The sequence below is a fragment of the Cnephaeus nilssonii genome, assembly GCF_951640355.1.
Source record: "Cnephaeus nilssonii genome assembly, chromosome: 12".
Lineage (NCBI taxonomy): Eukaryota > Metazoa > Chordata > Mammalia > Chiroptera > Vespertilionidae > Cnephaeus > Cnephaeus nilssonii.
Window position 1 is genome coordinate 50,766,672 of NC_137083.1, and position 16,625 is coordinate 50,783,296.

The 16,625-nt window shown below is 44.8% G+C and overlaps 1 protein-coding gene across 4 annotated transcripts in view; it reads left to right on the forward strand.

The window, feature by feature from the left end:
• Positions 1-16,625, forward strand: part of LOC307108019 (TRPM8 channel-associated factor 1) — a gene marked incomplete at its 3' end in the record, with an annotated part of 46,581 nt that overhangs the window by 8,848 nt on the left and 21,108 nt on the right. For 2 of the 4 annotated variants that reach the window (XM_079785700.1, XM_079785703.1), the window contains exons 1-2: positions 3,607-3,772; positions 10,865-11,496. In XM_079785700.1, coding sequence (XP_079641826.1) covers positions 10,877-11,496 — 620 coding nt within the window. In that variant the 5' untranslated portion in view covers positions 3,607-3,772; positions 10,865-10,876. Of the gene's footprint in view, positions 1-1,582; positions 1,718-3,606; positions 3,773-10,864; positions 11,497-16,625 lie in introns of those variants that run through there. The other 2 variants (XM_079785702.1, XM_079785701.1) reach the window with 2 other exon arrangements.

A 16,625-nucleotide genomic window follows, 5' to 3' on the forward strand; every position in this document is an offset into this window, starting at 1 on the left:
ACTTTCAATACAGGAAATCTGTAATTTAATAAGTTTTCTGCATCAAGTTGCTGTTTGGTTTTTTCTTTTTTTAAATATATTTTTATTGATTTCAGAGAAGAAGGGAGAGGGAGAGAGAAAAAAATAGAAACATCAATGATGAGAGAGAATCATTGATCAGCTACCTCCTGCACGTCCCCTCCTGAGGATCGAACCTGCATCCTGGGCATGTGCCCTAACTGGGAATAGAACTGTGACCTCCTGGTTCATAGGTCAATGCTCAACCACTTAGCTACACCGTCTAGGCTGTTTGGTTGGGTTTTTTTGTTTGTTTGTTTTTAGGAGTGATCCTAGGATTGCCTTCCTCAGCACATCCATCTATTTTGTCCATCAATCCATCAAGTGGACATTACAAAGCACCTGTTCATGGCTACATGAAGTGGAAAATCAAAAGAAAGAAAAAACACAGTTCTTGGCTTATGCTTACTCTAGTTTGAGGATTGTAATGAAATCCTGAAGTAATTACAGGATGTGGTACTCCATCCCCTTTACCACTAAATCCACATTCCCGTGCAAGGTCCAGCCTAGACACTGTTTTGTGGTTGGGAGAAAGTTTTTTAATGATTTCTTCGTAGGGTCAGTTAGGAACTCTGAGAACAGAGGCCAGAGAGATGATTGGTGAGGGGTGAAGAAACAGGAGAATGTCCAGAGACCACACAAATCTTTCAGGCCTTTGGGACCAACCATAAAAAGGGACAAATGGTTTTCCCCCAGGATCTAAACTTGAGCTCACAAAGCTAGATGAGGAGACACTGGTTCAAGGTAGGACCTGGTCAGGCATAAAGCCTGGTCCTGGCTCAAACAACAAGTACTTGGTTCAACTCTTACTTGATTAAAATGAGTCAGGACGAGGAACAAAGTTCAAGAAACGCACACACAGGGAGAAATCATATTTATAGAGTGGACACTACCAGCTGTTTGAGCAAGGATATTTTACCTATTTTTAGTTGATTAAATTTATGTTTTTCTCACAAAATAATACATACTAATACTAAAACTTTAGTGAGGTGTACAAAGAAAAATACTTATAAGTAAGCTACTCTTTCCTGTCTGAAGTACTGATTCTAATAGCTTGATGTAGGTTTTTCATATAATTTCTATGTTTATGTAAGTATATAAAATATTTTTAAATTTTTTTGTACAAAAATGCAAACTCTTCATTTTATTAACACGTTAGATGTTTATTTAAAATGAGTATAAATATAGCCCAACATCTGGCAAATATATAGAGATATAACTCATCCTTGCAAATAGCTGTGTTGTTTTATATAAAGATTTATCATAATTTATCACCCACTCCCTTGTTAGTAAATAATCTCACAGGTTTATTTTTTCAACGAATTACCCTCCCACACTCCAGGTGCAGGCGCCAGTGTCTCCATCCTAGATTCGGGGCTGCATTTTGATGCAGAAACTTACACAAAGCGGGGCCACTGCAGTCAGGAGAGGTGTGGGCGACCAGGCTCCGCCCCCACCGCCAGAGCTGCCAATCAGTTCCCAGGAAGGCCCCCTCCTCGCCCCACTCTGCACCACAGACCACCTCCCCTCACAAGGCTCCCAGCGCCGCCACCACCAATATTCTAATCCGCAGGCTGTCTGTCCCCTCCCTCGTCATATCTCTGCAGAGGAGTCCCTTCCCCCTCCTAAGTAGCCCGGTGTGGAAATTTCTGGACAACCGGTGAGTCTTGTTCAGTAATCGTTTCTGGAACCGGAGCAGGCCCGGACGCACCGACCGAGTCCAGTGGTCCAGCGTGGAAGAGGGAGGGTCGGGCCGGGGACTGGGGAGCATTTGGGAGGGGGTACCTGACGGGCCCGCGGAGGTGGTCGGGCTTGGGGCCTGAGACCGCTTGGGCCAAAGGAAGCAGATGTTTTTCAAAGATTACCTGCGTTTTCCCCTTGTCAGTTTCTGCGTTTTTCTACCGCGCTGGTTCTTAATTATTGCGTGCTGTATTCTCCTCCAGGAATCTAACTATCAGGAATCTGATATATCCTTGTATCAGAGGCTGACATTTTATCACCTTTGCTTCAGCTGTGGTGTGTGTGTGTGTGTGTGTGTGTGTGTGTGTGTGTGTGTGTTCCTTTCTAAGAAACAAAATCTGACAAGATCTTTTCCTCACCAAATCTCATGTCCCCTTCCTTCAGAGGTAAGTCAGGTGCTATCCTTCCCATGTATATACGCGGGGTTTTTTTTTGTGTGTGTGTGTGTTTTTTCTAAAACTCAGTATTTTGGGGTTCTACCTTTTGGTGCTATTAGTCCTAGCATTTCAGACCTGAAAGGGACTTAGCAAGCAAGTGGCCAGTCCGCCTTGTTTATCTGAGAACCCTTGGCCCTGGAGAATATCAAGGACCTGCTCACTGTCAATCAGATGGTCCTGGACAGATCGGGATCCTGAATTCGGGGTCTCTTGATTTCTCTTTCTGGTGTTTTCTCTGTGTAAACCCTGCCACTGAGCTCACCTACCCACATTCCCTGTTGATTATTGTTTATATGAGTCAATTTGGGGAAAAGAGGTTGAAGGGAGATGGGGAAAGGAAATATGACTTTGATTGGAACCAAAATCCTCGTCAGGATTAAAAAGATATGCATTTTCCTGAAACATGAAATATTGATTGTTAGGATGACCTGAAGATTTGTTTTACTTAACAATCATACAGTCTTACTATCTGCCAGAAAGTGATTGAAGAAATTTACAAATCCACTCATCTAATTTAAACCTTACAATAAATCTGTAATATAGGTACTCATTTCATCCTCCCCATTTTATAGGTAATAACACTGAGGCATAAAGGAATTAAGTAAATTGTTCAAAGTCACTCAGCCCATAAAATGCAGCCCTGGGGTCTGAATCCTGGCCATCTGGTGACAGTCTGGGCTTCTAACCACTATACTACCCTGACTTCACAGGCTGAGCCAGGTGAAGTCACCACACTAAGTAGGATCTTGCAGTTTATAGAAGGGAGGAGCATCTGTCAACGGATCATTACAGAGGACTTAGGGGAAAGAAATAGGGTTTGAAATGTACACTGAAGAATAAATTTTAGCTACTGTTGTTTGAAATATATTATTTTTTATTTACAAAAGTAACATATAACAATGCAAACAATGTAGTGCTATATAAAAGTTGCCCTTCCCTGTTCCTATGGTAAAACAGTATTATCACATACAGATGTATCCTTCCCTTCTCCCACCATAATACAAATATGCACAGGGCTGATTTTATTATAAAAATGAAAGCATACCAAATAATTTCTAGTTTTTATTTTTCCCTTGGCAATACTTCAAGTACATTCCTCCAACTGAATGGAGATCTGAGCTCTTCATAAGAATTTAATAATATCCCGTAGAATGTGTCCTATAGTTTGTTCAGCTTTTCCGTATCAGTGGCCAGAGAAGTTTATGTCTTGAATAAAACGGCCGGCCCCACTGCCACCCGAATGGGGGCCGCCGCCGCAGTGTCCAGCTGACAAGACCGGGACACAAAGAAGAGCAGTCCCCTGCCAAGCACCGCCCTTCGGGCTCGATCCCGCCCTGGAGGAAGTGGGGAGGAGGAGACTGCTTGGGAACCCCTCCTCTGCTCCCGCTCCATCTCCTCCGCGCTCTGCGCTCCTCGCCTCGGCGCTACTTGCGTAGAAGACCCTTCCCCGCCACACCGTGCGTGCCCTCTGCACCCAGCGCTGCCCTCCCCCCGCCCTCCCCCCGCAGCCGCCCGGTTGTAAGTTGCAAGGCGACCAGGTGAGTGGCCTTCTTCGAATGCCCACAGGCCCTAAGAGGGCCGGTAGCGGCGGATCGGCCTGGGTCTGGGGGAGGACGGTGCGGGAGGCCGAGGAGGCTGCAGCGGACCTGCGTGAGCCCAAACCGGGGACAGATCTCTCACTGTTTGTGTCGCAGTCCTGTTCGCGATTGTTCTCTGCTCACGGGCTCTGCGTCGCGCTTGCCGCAGTGCTCCTCGGGGCCCTGATGTATGATGTTTGTTTACCTGCTTTGTGTCTCTGAGTTATGCACAAGCCTGACCTAGAGGAACAGCATCTAATTCGAAGCTTTAGGGGATGAGAATACCGTGGCCCAGGGAGAAGGATGGGCTGGCTCAGTCACACAGGTGGCTGGTGACAGAGCATCACTTCTGCCCTACTGCCCTTTGATCTTTACCAACACCTTGCCCGAGACCAAGATCCCTCACCCACTAGCACAGATCCCCTGGAATGTGTGGTAGAGGGGCTACTGGTCCCTCCCAAACCTCAGCGCCAGCGGGCCTGCAGAATTCCCTGCCAGCCCCAGCTTTTCCTCTCTGCGCCACTCCTCCCCTACCTACGGCCCCCTCCTCTCCTCTGACGTCACCGACTTGCTCTTTGTGGACTGGCTCTGGGCCTGGGAAGGAAAATCTCGCCTGGGTGAGGGCCTGCAGAGGAAGTGAGGGAGAGGGATCACACACCAGAGCTTAGTAGTGACAGCCCCTGGGACTGTAGACCGCCCCTGTCCAGCACTGTGCATTTGGTAGAATACCCTCTGAGACAGTCTGATCGACAGCTAATAAGAGTCAGCACCAGAATTTTTAAAAATACAAAACAGGCCTTCTCTGCCTGGGCTAGTGGTCCTCCATTTTGCTGTTCGGCTGGGAGTCTGGCAGTGAGATAAGTGAGCAAATATGAGTGAGAAAGAGCCCCAGGCGAACTCGGGAATCCAGAAGGGAGTGTAGTAAGATCAAAACAAGGGAACAGAAAAAGCAAAGTTTTGAATGGTGCTTTTATGGGAACGGGGGAGGGAATGATTCCAGCGAGCTACAGGCAGACCTTCAGAGATAATAGGAATGGTCTGTTTTTTAAGCTGCGCAGTGGTATATGAGAGTCTGTTTAAGTTTTAGAATTATTTTATTATTATTTTACCGTCAATATCCTTCCACATGTATTACGTATTTTTTTAAATATATGAATTAAACCATTTTTGAGTGAAAATCATTTAAATAAGATTGAGCTGGGAATATCTCAGACAGAATACAAAAGAGGTTGGACCCACCCTACTTCTGGCTTAAGAAAAATTCATGGACATTTTAAAACATATAAGGAAAAAGAAAAAGGTTTCATGGAAGAAAACGGCATGAAGAAGAGAAGATCTATCAAATTGGATGTTTCTGACATGCATCATTTTTCAAGGCCAGGGTAGCTGTTTGCTAAAGAAGTCATCCTAGGTTGACCCTTATACCCACACCTTATATCCATCATTCATTCAATCCCATCTACAGAGTATCTATTCATTATCCTAGGAAATCCAAAGAATCTGACCTCAGACACTTGCCCTACTGTTGGGATTTGAAATGAAATTATAATGTAGGATATGGTACAATAAGCAAGACAGGCCCACTACCCTCCTTCCTATCTTTATTTATGTACTTCCTTAAGGGAAACCCTATTTAGGTACCATGGGATCACTTTGTGGCAGGGGTAGGGGATCTGTGAAGCTCTCTCCCTGAGTTATAAGTTGTGCCTGGGGTACATTCTGTTTTAGAGGTGCCTTGAGTTGCAGAAAGTTGGTGGGCCTGAAAGAGAGAAGGCAGGATCCATGGAAGTAGAAGCAACGATGAAGAACTTCAGGGGAGAAGTAAAAGGGGTTTCTCCAGGCTGTGTCCATCTGAGCTCACCTTGCTTGGAGGGCAAACAGTGACACAGGCATGGAGAGGAGGCATTTGGTTCAAAAGTCAAGTGTTGGAGTTACCCATAGCTGGTTAAAGTGGGAACAGAACCAGCTGCAAAGCTCAAGGAACCCCCACAAAGAAAAATCAAATTTATTGGTGGACAAATGCACAACTTATTAGGAAGTGAAGAAGACATTTTGGGACAAGTAAGATAGGATCAGTTGGTCAATCTAATTTATATAGTAAATCAGTGTGTATTTACTTGGTTCATTGAATTTATATTACCTGTGCTATTTTTAATTGTAACAGTAATACAGAAAACAATTGAAAGGATGCAGAGATGTATAAAGGGAAAGAATACTGTTTGCCTCTTCCCTTCCTAATATTAGTATGTTGAAATGTAGCTTCATAGATTTTCTACCTATATAAGAAACAGGGACTTAACAGGCTTATCTGTTGCTGGTACGTAAAAATGTGGACTCCAGAACTAGATTTCCTGTGTTTGAAGGCTGGTTCCACCACCACCTGTGTTACTTAAGCAAGTAACAGATTCTCTGGAGGGCAGGTTTTTTATTTTCTTTGTGGTTTTGCCCATATATAAATAGGGAAAGTGACAATACATACCTCATCAGGATTAAATAATTTATGTAAAGCACTTATAAGAATGCTGGGAGCCTGGTTAGCACTGTCTTGTCATTACTACTACAAAAATTATTAGTTCTACTACTATTATTATTTACATCCATACCAAAATGGGTTTGTGTCCTCTATAATATAACGATTTGAAAATTTCACTTAAAATATACCTAGGACATTCTTCTAGGTAGGTACAAAATAGATGTAACTCATTCTTTGTAATAGCTATACTATCGTATTATCATGCTTGACTCAAGCATTCTCCCTCTCAAACGTTGTCTTGCCATGTACACAGCATTGGTGTCAGACCAGGGCTGACCCTGCAGCCTCACTCACGGGGAAACTGGCAAAAAGAAAGGGAGCCCAGGCATACCCCACTCACCGTGGGTCAGCAGTCCAGCCCAGAATGGTAGAAGGAGGAGCCGGTCAGGAAAAACCCTCCTCTTTTCCCTAGTCCCCTACTTTTCAGATCTCCAAGCCACCTGCCTATCCCTTCTCACTTCATAGATATTTCTTCTGGGAACTAGCCCAGAGGACAATCAGAGAGACAAAAATGTGAGTTCCCTGTTCTGGATGTTTGCTGAATAGCAACACCAGAAGCAACATAGTCCCAGAGAGAAGAGGTCTAAGAGTTGCTTTTCATGGGGAGTGTATGGGTAGCTGGTGGGGGCTATGCCCCAGGGTCGTATATTGCAGCACAGTGGGCTATGGGGGGCAGGATATGTGGGTAATAAGTGTGGTTTTGGGTTAGAGATCCTGTCTATACCCACAGGAGTCAAAACTAGTTCCAAGAAACATTCCTTGTCATTTATCTATCTCCATTTTTAGGTCAGTTTTTGTGAAGACGAGCATCCTTGTATATGTACTTTAATAGAGCTACTCTTAAAAGAAAGGTTAGTAGAAGAGGGGTCGCTGGTCTAAGGATAGGTACACCCTTGAAACTGATTGCCACTGTTAGATGGTTGTCAGTTTTTCAGCCCTTTCAGCAGATGTGACGTCCCCAAAGCCTTTTGGACATTAGACATTATTAGCTGCCTTTTCACTTTCTTCTCCGTCTTCACCACCTCCTTTTTTGACAGTTTGGGCAACATACATTATATTTTCCTTTGCCTGACCAATGACATTGAGTATATTTTCATAGACTAACTGGCTATATAAATTCCCTCTTCCGTGAATATTTTCTCTTAGGAGGATAGGATTTCGGGTAGAAAGGCGTGGGAGAGGGAGCAGGATGGGACAGAATGGGAAGAGAACTAAAGTGAGAGCAGGGCATGTCCAGGGATGCCCTGTGTTCTGGAAGCTGTGGAGAGACTGTGGCAGGAGATACAGCTGGAAAATTAAGGAGCAGCCAGCCCTGGAAGCCTCACACCCCAGTACTGCTCAAATTTCCCCCTGTGGGCCAAGATGAGGTCTAAGGGTTCTTTTCTGAGAAATAATGGTGGCTTTAGAAGAGTAGAGGTGACAACAGGTAACTGGTGACAGAGAAATTGGATCAGTTTAGTGAAGGAGTGAGTTACTGAGGACCTGAACTAGGTTAGTGGCAGTGTGCTTGGGAATTGTGAATGAGGACATTGACAGGATATGGAGCAGGGGCAGGCGGGACACAACTGTGACTCTGTGGCTTGCTGTCCTGGTTATTTGTGAACACCAGGAGAAGCAGGGAAGGGACAAGCTCTTATTAACGAAATGTTTGCTGATTGTATCTTCTAAGTAGTTCTCTGGTGTAGAGGTTATCTAACTCTTTAACAACTAGGGACATCAAGCTTGGATAATTACCTAAGAGAAGCTAGTTTGGAAGGAAAAGAATAAATGTTTAAGACTTCTTTCATTTTAGAGACTGATGCCAATCAGAGAGTGGCCCTTGCACAGGGGCCTTGAGTTGGTTTATCTGTTCTTCACCAGTTACATCAGGACCAGGGCTGGGGAAAGCATGGTACCTGTGCCAAGGGCTTTTTCAAAGGCTCATAGAAATACTTGAGAACTCAATAGAGTACTAATTAGTATTAGTATTGGCCCCAAAATTATGAAAACTATAAAAATCAGAATCAATAAATGCTTAATTCAGTATTTGTAAAATCTAACATTAGGTTAGGTTTTTTGTATACTTTATAAGAATTTTCTATTATGCACATATTCAGTTTACATTTAACCAAATAATTATAAGAAAGTATACATAGATATGTGTATTTCTACATTTGCATGTACATATCCTACATAATAAAAAGGCAATATGCAAATTGCATCACTCCGCTACGCCCACGATTGGGCCGGCTGGAGGCGCGGGGGGCGGGACTCAGGGTGGCCGATTGGCTGGCGGTAGGAGCGGGGGGCGGGGACTCGCGAGTCCCCGACTCCCGCTCCTCCCACCGGCCGTTAGGCCAACGCTGCGGAAGGACCCATGGGGCCGGCGGAAGACGCTGGTGGTGGCCGATTGCGTGGCTGCTGGCAGCAGTTTTCCGCCAGCACCAGTTTTCCTCTGGCCACCCGCGGATCGGAGCGCCTCCCGATCGGAGTTCCTCTCGGGGTAGCCGATCACGCTGGCGGGAGGCGCTCTGATCGGCGGGTGGCCAGAGGAAAACTGCTGCCGGCAGCCAGGTGAAAGTCTATTGCACGAAACTTCGTGCAACGGGTTTCTAGTATAATAAATAATTGAATATTCATAAATAGCCTATATAATAAAAGGCTAATATGCAAATTGATCAATTGCTATGATGCACACTGACCACCAGGGGGCAGGCACTCAACACAGGAGCTGCCCCCTGGTGGTCAATGCACTCCCACAGGGGGAACGCTGTTCAGCCAGAAGCCCTGAGCCAGCTCATGGCTGGCTAGCACAGCAGCTGTGGTGGGAGCCTTTCCTGCCTCCATGGCAGCGCTAAGAATGTCCGACTGACAGCTTAGGCCCGCTCCCCGGGCCTAAGCAGTCAGTCAGACATCCCCTGAGGGCTCCCAGACTGCGAGAGGGTGCAGGTCAGGCTGAGGGACCCTCCAAGTGCACGAATCTCGTGCACTGGGCCTCTAGTAATAAATAATTGAAAGACACTTAACCTATGCAATTTCCTTTAATCCTTATGTGATAGATCCTATTATCCCTACTTAATGAGTGAGGAAACTAAGTCTGAGATGAGTTGCCTGATTTCACAGTTAGTAACAGCAAAGCTGAGATTCAGACCCAGACAGCCTAACTCCAGAGCTGAACTTGTAATACCTTGAAAATGAGCCTGTTCTCTGACAAAGGAAATGGAAAAATGGTAAGTGCCAAAGATAAAATCATAAGGAATACCTACATTTTCAGAAGAGGTAAGAGAAGGAAAGGAAGTAAATGGTTCAAGAGGTGGCAGATAATGTGGGCTTGGGTCATAAGGTTAGAGGTGGTGAGAGCCTCAGGAACCAAGAGAGCAGTACTGCCCAGGGCCAGTAGAGTGATCAGTAAGGATGACAAGCCTTGGGTATTCACAGTATGGAAACACATCTGTCCTTGGGGAACTGTTTCAATAAAGTGGATACAGTTGAGGTAAGACTGTAGAGTGTCCTTAGTGGGGTGCTCATGTGTAGAAGCCGAGGATTTTTGTGAGTACACATCCACAGACATACACACCTTCCTCCACCTGGACAGGTGCCAGTAAGCATCTGCCATAATTTCATAACTTGTTGCCTTCTGCTTATCTGGGACCTGGACTCCAGCCACAGAGGACTTCTGCTTTCCTCTTAGCCTGGCTGTGACTGTGGCCAAAGCACTGTCTCTGAGGACCCAGACTTTTCAGACTGAAATTCTGGGTTCCCCAAGCTGGGATTAATAAGATCAGTGTGAGTGCCGAGTGGGGGCAGGGGAGAAGCATGTTGCTTCACTGTATTAGTTTCTGGGGGCTGCTGGAACAAATTACCAAAAACTAGGTGGCTTAAACAACAGAACAATATTCTCTCACAGTTCTGGAGGCTTATGAGTTTTCAGTCTAGGTGTTGGCAAAGTTGTTCTTTCTGGAAGTTCTGAAGAACAATCTGTCCCATGCCTCTTTCTAGTTCCTGGTGTTTGCCAGCAATCTTTGGCATCCCTTGGCTAGTAGATGTTTCATTCCAGTCCCTGTGTTCTCTTCTCATAGCATTCTCCCCTGTCTATTTGTGACTCTGTCCAATTTTCCTAGTCTTATGGGGACACCAGTCATTAAATTAGAGCCCCCTCAAATCCAACATGACCTCATCTTAACTTGCTCATATCTGCAAAGACCCTATTTCCAAATAAGGTCACATTCACAGGTTTTGGGGCTTAATACCTAAACATACTGTATCTCTTTGGGGACACAGTCTTCACTTCTGTTTGTTTCCTTTGGTGACGAAAAAGCATTGAGCCCTTTTAGTTTTACCCTAAGAGTTTAAGAGGACAGAGTGCTATGGGTTCTTCTAGGTTGAAGACACTGCCACCCCTGGTGAATGCCTGAGTCATTTCATGATGTCAGTCTTATCGGGGTGAAGGAAGAAATGCCCTGGCTAGTGAAGGAATGACCTGATTTTTTTGTTTGTTTATCTGTTCTTCACCAAGCTGAATCTTTGCTTTGTCTCTGCAGAAGCCCATAGCCATGGCGACCCCCTCAGCTGCCTTTGAGGCCCTTATGAATGGAGTGACAAGCTGGGATGTCCCTGAAGATGCCGTCCCGTGTGAACTGCTTCTTATTGGAGAGGCTTCCTTCCCAGTGATGCTGAATGACATGGGCCAGGTCCTCATTGCTGCATCCTCCTATGGCCGAGGCCGCCTGGTGGTGGTATCCCACGAGGACTACTTGGTGGAAGCCCAGCTCACTCCCTTTCTCCTCAATGCAGTGAGGTGGCTTTGTTCTTCCCCTGGGGCCCCCGTAGGTGTACACCCATCCCTGGCACCTCTGGCCAAAATCCTCGAGGGCTCTGAAGTAGAGGCGAAGCTTGAGCCGGAAGTGAAAGACTCCCTGGGGGTTTACTGTATCGATGCCTACAATGAAACCATGACTGAAAAGTTGGTCAAGTTTATGAAACATGGAGGAGGTTTGCTCATTGGAGGCCAAGCCTGGGATTGGGCCAACCAAGGCGATGATGAAAGGGTTCTGTTCACATTTCCTGGGAACCTCGTGACCAGCGTGGCAGGCATATACTTCACTGACAACAAAGGAGACACAAGTTTCTGTAAAGTGTCTAAGAAGATGCCCAAGATTCCAGTCTTAGTTAGGTGAGTACATTACCTCAGTGGGGATTGGTCCCAGGTTAAAAAACAGACACTGTATTTGTGTTCAAGTTATTTCTAGACTATCACAAGAGAATTTGGCGGATTCACCATAAATCAACCAGATTTTTAAAATATCCTTAGTAACAAGAATGGCAGGGTCTCCATTGCAGCTGCCACCTCAGACCAGACCACTTATCTCTTTGAGGGGAGAAATTTTCTAATGACCATTATGTCCCTCAGTGTCTAGCTTAATAAAATAAACTGCTGAATCCTAGAATTGGCATGACAGATATGGAAAGTTTCATAGAAGAAGGTTGCTTGCAACTGAAATGTGAAGAAAAGAAAATGGACAAGAGGGACCCCATAAAACAGTCTAGAGCGCGGTCGCTAACCGGTGGTCCGGGGAACACTGGTGGTCCATAAGGTCTGAAAGGTTGGCGACTGCCGGTCTAGAGAGCTGTGGCAAAGATTTTTAAATGTCTGCCCAGGTGGGATTAGGATGGCAGTGAGAAGCTGAGATAGCAGAAAAGATGGCACCAGTGATGTATGCTATATCTAGGAGTTAGGAGAGGATTTTATCTCTGGGGACAAAAGACCTGATGATGGAAAATGAAGGAGGTACGTGATGGGTACAGAGACAGCTACACTGAAAGTCTTTGAGAGCACTGCCCAGCCTGTTCTGTTCGCATTGTGCTCCCACCCCTCTGACAGTGCTGAACAGAGTAGGTTGGTTGGTGGTCGGTAAACTTGTATTGGACAGATGATTGAAAGAGATTAGAAGCTGGAAGTCCCAGGAGTAGAAAAGGTGTACCAGGGCCACACCCTATATTGTACATGAAAACTCTCAGCAGAGGTATTTCTGACCGATAGGAACAGAGTAAGATAGGATTGGGTGAGGAGGGCACACCAGGGTTAGTAGAGACAGGGAATGAGTGTCCTGGAATAGAACTCCTAGAACACCCCCCAGCTCGGTTCTCACATGTGCAATGAGGAGAGACACAGTTATTCAGAGGCATAGTGACTGATCAAATTGATCAAACTTCAGCTTACCAATGATCTTGATCTGAAGGAATGGGAAGGTAAGACTTGATCATAATTCTATTTCTTACCAGCTTAATCTCCCTTAGTTGCCTTAAAAGATGTATTTCTCTACCAAAACCATGCCTCTTTTTTCTTTAGCTGTGCCTAAATCATCTCTCATCATCAGTGATTCTAATTTGGGGCTGGTTGGGTTGTCTGTCTGTGTATGTGTGTATATATGCACATGTGTGTTTGCGCATGGGTGAAATCAACTTGAAGACTAACTCTTGAGAAAAAATCTGACTTAATTAGGGAAGTATATAGAATCTATTGTGGAAATTATGGGTTATTATGTTGATTATTTATTAGGTAAGATTACATCACACCTTTTGGCTCTGGTTATACAGGTAGGTATATCATAGCATGACTCATATGGTAGATGGGTAATTTTTTTATTTGTGTATGAATTGAGAATGACAATAGTGATTTTCCTGAGTGAACTGGCTGAAATGAAGTAAGCAGAAGAAAATAAAAGGTACAATGGGTATGTGTGTGTGTGAGAGAGAGAGAGAGAAGGTTGGGGAGAGAGAGAGAGAGAGAGAGAGAGAGAGAGAGAGAGAGAGAGAGAGAGATGAAATAATGATTAAATGCATAGTTGATATTAGTAGGGAAAATGAGAAAATCCTCTCTCCTTTTCCCCACAGTTTTCTTAATATTAGCTCTCAAGTGCCCAATGCTGAAATATAAGCATTGAGCTATCTTTCTCCCACCTGGTATTGTGGGGAAAAAACTATGCATTTTTCAAAATTCATTAATTGTACACCTAAGTTGAGATAATTTTAATTTATGTAAATTAAACTGCAATAAACCTTTAAAAATAGGTTCTTTTAATAGGACTTTGAAAAATAAACAATCAGGATGTAATCAGATTCCTGTATAAGGATATGCAATTCAGCATTATTTGTAATAGGGAAGAGTGGAATGGCTAAATAAATTACAAAATTATTAACCAACCACCAAAAATACATGTTCCTAAGAATAGTTAAGGACCTGGGGAAAATCTTTTGGGGAACACTACTAAATGAAATACAGTAGGATACTAAACTGTTGTTCAGTAAGTTCCTAATTTTGCTCAAAAAAATGTAGCTATGTTTAGAAAATATTACATAAGAAAAAGGCCAAAATATCACTAGTGGGTAGATCTTTCAAATCTCTCTATATAAAAGCCTAAGCGACCGTTCCACCATTAACTATGAGGTGCACTGACCACCAGGGGGAAGACGCTCAATGCACAGGCATGGAAACATGGAACAGACTGATGAATCTCAGAGGGAAGTGGGAGGGCGGAAAGAGATTAACCAAAGATCTTATATGCATACTAGAGGCCTGGTGCACGAATTCATGCATGGGTGGGGTCCCTCAGCCTGGCCGGTGATCAAGGCCAATTGGGGGGGGGGGGGGCTGGCCTACCAGGGGAATGGGCAGTGGGAGATAGGCCAGCCAGCAATCAGGGGGGCTGGCCAGCGGGGGGCGGGGGGGGGGACCATGGGAGGTTGGCCCCAGCAACAAGCTAACCAACAGCCAATTCCACGAGAAATCGGGCTCCCTCCTCCCTCCTGTCTGGGTCCGGAGTGAGGGTGAACCAGATTTGAGGCTGTCAGGGCCCCAGCAGCAAGCTAACCAATGGTTGATCCTGCGAGGAATCGGGCTCCCTCCTCTCTCCTGTCTGGGTCTGGGGTGCGGGTGAACCAGATTCAGGGCTGTCAGGGCCCCAGCAGCAAGCTAAGGCACAGCCGTTTCTATAAGGAATCAGGCTCCCTCCTCCCTCCTGTCTGGGTCTGGGGTGTGGGTGAACCACATTCAGGGATGTCAGGGCCCCAGCAGCAAGGTCTGGGTCAGTGTGCATCATAGCTACCGGCCGGTCATCCTGTCATTCGGTTGTAGTGGTCGCTTAGGCTTTTATATATAGAGAGATGATATATATATTTGTGTGTGTATGGCATTATATATAATATATGTTGTATGTGTATGATACTTGTATGTGAAGTGTATATATATATGATATTACCAATATTTTTTGAATCATGATTCTGCTTCATGGGATACTCTTTTAAACTACTTTTTACTAGTAAATGTTGCTGGATTGCCCTAGCTCCGTGGTCAGCAAACTGTGGCTCACGAGTCACATGGGGCTCTTTGGCCCCTTGAGTATGGCTCTTCCACAAAATACCACGGCCTGGGCAAGTCTATTTTGAAGAAGTGGCGTTAGAAGAAGTTTAAGTTTTAAAAAATTTGGCTCTCAAAAGAAATTTCAATTGTTGTACTGTTGATATTTGGCTCTGTTGACTAATGAGTTTGCCGATCAGTGCCCTAGCTGGTTTGGCTCAGTGGATAGAGTGTCAGCCTGAAGACTGAAGGGTCCCAGGTTTGATTCCGGTCAAGGACACATGCCCAGTTTGAGGGCTCGATCCTCAGTAGGGGGCGTGAAGGAGGCAGCCAATCAATGATACTCTCTCATCATTGATGTTTCTATTTATTTCTCCCTCTCCTGCTCTGAAATAAGTAAAGATATATATATTTTAAAGTATTACATTTTAAACACACAATACAACTCTTTTCATCTTTACATATTATTTTCCCCTTTCATTCATAATTATACATTGTTGTCATCTTTGTATGCATGCTATTTTGAATTCTGCTCATAAGTATTTTTCATTCTATATAATCTTTAGAGTTGTATATGTGCCCTATTTAATCATTGCCTACGGTTGAGCACTTGGATCTTCCTCCACTCATGCTGTGATAGGTAATACTATATAAAATATCTTCAAAGCATTTTAGAAATATTAGGTAAGACAGCAAGATGCTTCTCTCAGAATTCAAGAAGAAAGATTATTTCCATCACAAGCTGAGTGAGGTTACGATTAAAAGCCCCTGTGGATTTCGTTACTCTGCCAAAGTATCCTGTTATTTATTTTTAAACCCTCATTTGAACATATGAGTGCACATTAACCTTTAACCTTTAATCTCATTACTTGTACATTTCTTAGTTAAATTCTAAACAAGAACTTGGGATTCTCTCAACCTTCTAAAATTAGAGTCCACAGGTCTTATTAAGATGAATCAATTTTTAACAGAAGAAGCTCCTACTTTTACGATCAGAAAAAATAAACTATCCTATCTAATAAAGAGGGAATATGCTAATTGGCCCTCAACCATCACAAAGATGATGGCGCCCACAGCCAATAAGGACGGAATATGCTAATTGCTGCCCTGCCCTCAAAGATGGTGGTGCCCACAGCCAATAAGGAGGGGATATGTTAATTGACTGCCACACCCTCAAAGACAGAGGCGCCCACAGCCACAAAATGGTGGCACCCAGTCCCCTCAGTTCCCCAGCCTCCTGGTGCCGGCCCAAGGTGCAGGCAAGCCTCAGATAGCAGCTGCCCAGCTGCCCAAGGGCTGCCCGAGGCTCAGGTAACCAGGGCCAGCCGAGGCTTGCGCTGCCGGCAGTGGCAGCAGCAGAGGTGTAATGGGGCGTCACCTTCCTCTGATTGCCGGGTCACGTCCCGCCCCTGAGTGCTCCTGTACTGTGAGAGGGGGCATGCCGGGCTGAGGTATCCCCCCTTCCAGTGCATGAATGTTCATGCACTGGGCCTCTAGTAAGTAATAAAACCATGTGGTCTACTTTTAGCCTAGTGAGAATAGCACAGATGCCAGGACATAAGCCTTGTAGTCACTGCCCTATCTTCCTGCCTAGAAAGCATCATGATCTGCAATTAGAATACTAGCCTCCACGTCCAAAGTTCCTCTAGTTGGTTCCCTGAACACTTTCTCTGGGTACAGAACTAGTCCCACTTTCTTTCTATTAAGTATTCATGTGCACAAACAGCAGGTCGTTGTCATAATCTAGTCACAGCCCCATTCTAGGGCTCAGGATTCTAGTACTTTTACTTCTAAAATGCTTTGAAGATATTTCATATATCCTGGGACAAGCACAGACTTTAGAGAAGGCAGACTTTAGTCTGTCTGGGGCTTTCCCTAAAACCTTGGGCCTGAGCTAACCTCTCTAAGCCTCATCTGTCAAGTGGGATGACTATGACTACCTTTCA